The sequence below is a fragment of the Brassica oleracea genome, chromosome C6, assembly GCF_000695525.1.
Source record: "Brassica oleracea var. oleracea cultivar TO1000 chromosome C6, BOL, whole genome shotgun sequence".
NCBI lineage: Eukaryota > Viridiplantae > Streptophyta > Magnoliopsida > Brassicales > Brassicaceae > Brassica > Brassica oleracea.
The window spans coordinates 24,907,100-24,912,073 of NC_027753.1; the positions used below are offsets into that span (position 1 = coordinate 24,907,100).

The 4,974-nt window shown below is 37.9% G+C and overlaps 1 protein-coding gene across 1 annotated transcript; it reads left to right on the forward strand.

Moving 5' to 3' along the window:
* The first annotated feature begins 1,872 nt into the window (after positions 1-1,872).
* LOC106299394 (organic cation/carnitine transporter 5-like) lies at positions 1,873-3,951 on the forward strand. Its single transcript, XM_013735489.1, has 2 exons — positions 1,873-3,046; positions 3,100-3,951. Exons 1-2 carry the CDS (start codon positions 2,009-2,011, stop codon positions 3,616-3,618), a joined length of 1,557 nt encoding a protein of 518 aa, XP_013590943.1. The 5' UTR covers positions 1,873-2,008; the 3' UTR covers positions 3,619-3,951.
* The last annotated feature ends 1,023 nt before the right edge of the window (positions 3,952-4,974 follow it).

Here is a 4,974-nt window from a genome sequence, read left to right on the forward strand (position 1 = left end):
AAAAAAAAGAAAAAAAAAATTGATGGCATTTTCGTAAATTATATGAACTTGTGGGGTGAATAGGGCAAAACTAATTTTCAAAAAAAAAATGAGGTTAGTTTTGTGTTTGACTTTTAAGTTATAGGTCAATTCTGCAAAAAGTCCTACTTCATACGTGGAAAGAAATGTGCAACAGAGACTATTAGCATGGAGTAAAATCAATATGTCTTGTGAATAGATCCGATACGAGCAGTTTCTTTTTGTACTACACTACGGACTCTTATTTTTGTACTACACACGCCTTTTGGTCCTTTAAATTTGAATTGTTATCATTTTAACTCGATTAGCAAATGATCTTTGTCTTGCTCTTTCGAGGATATATATGCTAATCATTTTAGTGTAATTGTAATTACGATCTCTAGGTGTAATCTTTGTTGGAAAATGACACCATACCTAGTGATATACTGATCCCCTTGATTTTAGTAGAAAACTCTTTTTATTTTTATATCAGATAATCATAAGAGCATCATTAGTGGTGGGCTCTCGTAAGATTTCTTATACTTTAAATAATAAAAAATATTGAAAAAGAAGGAGAGAGAACAACAGATGAGAAAATACGATTCTTCTTCAAGGTACTACAAACACCAAAGCTCTACAGATGTCATTCATTTATTTGATTAAGCTGTTAAAAAGTTAAATTGAAAATTAATGTCATAATTTTACTATTGTTGAGAAACATGTATGATCTCTGATCGGTGCTGATGCTCTAAAATGTTGTGTCTTTTGATAAAGATTGCATACAAAGAACAGTCATATCCTATACAATTTTAATATTTTTATATATTTGGGGTGGGTGCTTTGGGCTTCCAAATTCTCAATTTTTTCTTGAGAAACCAAACTAATAAGAGCACCTCCCATGGTTATAACTCATGAAAAGTTCTTAAACAAAAAAATATTAATATTTTAATACAATGAAGTTCTTAAAACCTCTTAGTTTAGAACTTCTCTCTCCTCTCTCTTTAATTTTGATTATTTTCAAATTTTTTTTGTAATATACTCATGTTAGATACTTCCATTGGAGGTGCTCTAACCACCAAATTTCCACATAATACTTACGAAATTGTACGAGATTATTTGGAACAGTGAGTGATCAATAGATTCAACAATTCAAAGTTAAGTAGAGAGCTTAAGAACCACAATAAATATAAACATAAATAACATACATACCTCTTGTATTTCAATATGCATGGCAATAACACAAGGTGGCAAGTCACAAGTGAGGATGGTGGCGGACGGCAGACGTAGATGGATAATCTTACAAGCCAAGATTTATCATCATTAGTCACTTTGATAGCACCTTTCTCTATTCATTATTGTTTATCAAAAATATTTTTTTGAGAAAAGTTTAGAACCGAATCTGAAGTTTAGAAGAACATAAACATTTTCACGTTAATCTTAATAATTCTTTAGATAATTTAGAAGTCTTACTATTTAGTACCTATGTATAATATTCTTTAAAATATGGAGATTAAAAATGAATGTTTCACCCTGTTGTGTCCAAAACCGACCATGGGCGAGATGTAGATTGTAAACTTTAGAGGTCAAGTTTCATTCATTTCTAGCAACAAGTCATGGACCACAAGGGTGGTTTGAATTCAAGTAAGAGCCCAAATATGAATTTATTGGCTTTTACTTTGCAGCTCAAATATGAATTTTGAAAGAAACACGTATATATCATCGATAAATAAACATGTCGTGTGGACTTTTCGTAGCCTAACATTTTTTTAATACGCACATGTTTCAATTCCATTATTAGTCAGAAAAAAATAAAGGACAATCTACATACAAATCTCAAAGTCTCAAACACTGATCACTAAAGATCACGATCTTCTGAGTCGTCGACCACGCATTTTATGCGAGATTGGGAAACTTCTCTATAAACAATATATACCACATACCATATTATATAATTCGCCAGGTACAAGTTGATTGTCACCTCTCAGAGAAAAGTCAGCTGAAGAGAGCAACAATGGCGGATTCATCAGCACCATTCTTGACCCATCTTGAAGACGACGAAGAAGAGACTTCTCCACCGTTGAACTTCGACAAGATTTTCGAACAAAGCTTGTCTGATTTCAACTTGTCACAGTTTCTACAAGTGATTCTTGTCGGACTTGCTTTAACATTCGATGCACAACAGATATTCATCACCGTCTTAACTGATGCATACCCCACATGGCATTGTGTTGACCACACTTTGTGCACTCCCGCAACCACCGACATCTGTAAACTCCCTCGGTCAGCTTGGGATTGGGACTGCGGGTTCAAGGGTAAATCCGTCATTTCAGAGTTCGATCTCGAGTGTTCGAGCTCCTTCCTTAGAAGTTTCCCTACGTCTGCTTTCTACATGGGTTCTATCGTTGGAGGGGTTTTCATGGCTATGATTCTAGACGGTTTCTTGGGGAGGAAGCAACTGCTTTTCTACACAACCCTAGCAATGTCGCTCACTGGAATCTCGATTTTCTTCTCCACCAGCATATGGACCTACGCTTTCTTAAAGTTCGCCATCGGAGTCGCGCGTTCTCAGACCGGGACGTACGCGTTTAATCTCATAGGCGAGCGAGTCTCCACCAAATGGAGACCGAGAGCTACTATGGTACCATTTACTCTGTTTGTTTTAGGGTTTATGTCTCTCTCCGGAATCGCCTTCCTTGTTAGACACGCTTCTTGGAGGTTTATCTATCTCTGCACATCAGTTCCAGCAGCTATCCACAGTATTCTTATCTACTTCTTCGCCTTAGAGTCTCCACGTTGGCTTCATGTACAAGGAAACAACAAAGAAGCCATTGAAGTGCTCAAAAGAATCTCACCTGGAAAGAGAGGTTACTTGGAGACAGTATCGTCTAGGTTACGTTCAAAAGAAACCATAGAACAATCTCCAAGCGGCTCGATCATGGACTTGTTCATCAGAAGATGGGCTTTTCGAAGAATTGTAGTTGTTATGATCATAACGTTCGGGTTAGGAATGATGTATGACGGAGTTCCATTAGCCGTTAGAGACATTAAAGTTTTGAAGTTCATTTTTGGAGAGCAAAAAACTCTATATTTGAAGTTATAGAGTTTTTTTTGGAGATTCTCTTAAGCGAAGCTCTTAACGCAATGGTGGAGTTACCTACCTTTGTTATCACACCGATATTGCTAGAGAAGTTCAACAGAAGAAGCTCCGTGCTTGTGAACTGCTTGGTGGGAGGAGCACTAAAAGTGTTCTGTTTCGTCTTGACCACGTTAGGGCGAACAAACATGGCTTTTGTCTTTGAACTTGGCTCTTTCTTCTGCGCTAGGATCGGGTTTAACTTGACGGCGGTTTATTTGATTGAGATGTTTCCAACATGCGTGAGGAACTTCGCGACGACGATGCTTAGACAAGCGCTTGTAATCGGAGGAGCTTGTTGTCCGATCATTGCTTCGGTTGGAAGAAATGTTCCGTCCATCTCTTTTGCGGTTTTCGGGTTTGTTGTGTCGGGTCTAGGGATTTTTGCTTTGCTTCTTCCTGAGACTAAGGGGGCAAGTCTTTGTGATACAATGGATGAACAAGAGCAGAGTGACCAAGCCTTGAAGACTGGCCATGTTAGTTGCTAAAAATGTTACACTAAACTCTGTTGTGCTACACTATAGAAGTAACCAAACCTACCGGTTCAGCTCCGATTGGTAAAACCATATTTATTTTCTGTCTATTTCATATGTGGAAGTGAAACCTACAATGTTATATATTAATAAATGGAACTCTTTCGATAATTTCTAGGTTTTCTAGCAGACATCTCTCTTTGTTATTCTCAGTATCGTTAGATTAGGGGATTTAGTCTAGAATCGGAAAATATACATTATGTTATAAATCATGGAGTGGATTGCCATTAACCAGACCCGGCCCAAGACCGGCCTAATACCTAGAAGATGGAGAGATGGCTGAAGTCCTAGAGAGAGGAGAGAGAGAGACGACTTCAGGAGAGAGAGAGGCGGCCACAAAGCTTGGAGAAAAGGAAACTCTTTCCTTTTCCTAGTAGATGTAATCTTTCCATTATTATGTATTCCTAATCCTAGTGAATTTAGGTTTTAGATACTTTCTATTTATCTTCATCTTGTAATCCTTATACAAAGGAACTTGTTCATTAATAATAACACATAAATATTCAGTCTCTAAACTCTCTAATTACAATACGTTATCAGCACGATAGACTCCAAAAAACCCTGAGACAAAACCTAACCTAAAATCCGTCACACATAAACCCTAAAACAGGCGCAACTTAAAATCGATCGATCTCTCCAACTCTGAGGAACCAGACGACGAGACACATATCATCTTGAAGCTCTCGACGAGACGAATCCATCAGCGCAAACCGTTTGTCAATCCGATCTTAGACTCGCCCACACTCGCAGAAACAATACGCGGCGCTGTCTTGGTCTTTTGGAACCCTAATCCCGAAGAACCCTAATTCGTCCTAGATTGTGTTCCAGATCATCAGCATCCGATCAGCTCCAGCCCTAAGGTGTTCCTGATCCTAGATGACCTCAGTTTCAAATTCGCATCACAGCCAGATTGAGTTTCCAATCAACCAACTCGCGAACTCGATAAGAAGGCAGCTCGCGTCAGCGTCGCAGCCCGCGTCCGAGGTTCATCCGTTCATCTTGGAGGTCCGGTTTCTACAATCTGCAAAACAAAGATAATCCTAATTCTGAGAACATGAATTGAACCTGGTTGTTTTGTAAAGATTGAAACCCTAAAAGATAATCTCTAAAACTAAAAGCCATAGGTTAAATAGATCAAGCCCCTATGAGTAAATCGAAGCTGTATAAGTTCGATCTAAACCTAAAAACGAGATTGATCCATTGATCAATTAAAATCAGAACCTTAAAGGTTTTTGAATCTCAAATCAAATCCCCTTGATCAAAGATCAAAGTTTTCGAAATCCCCTAAAACCCTAATTTTGGAAATTCGGT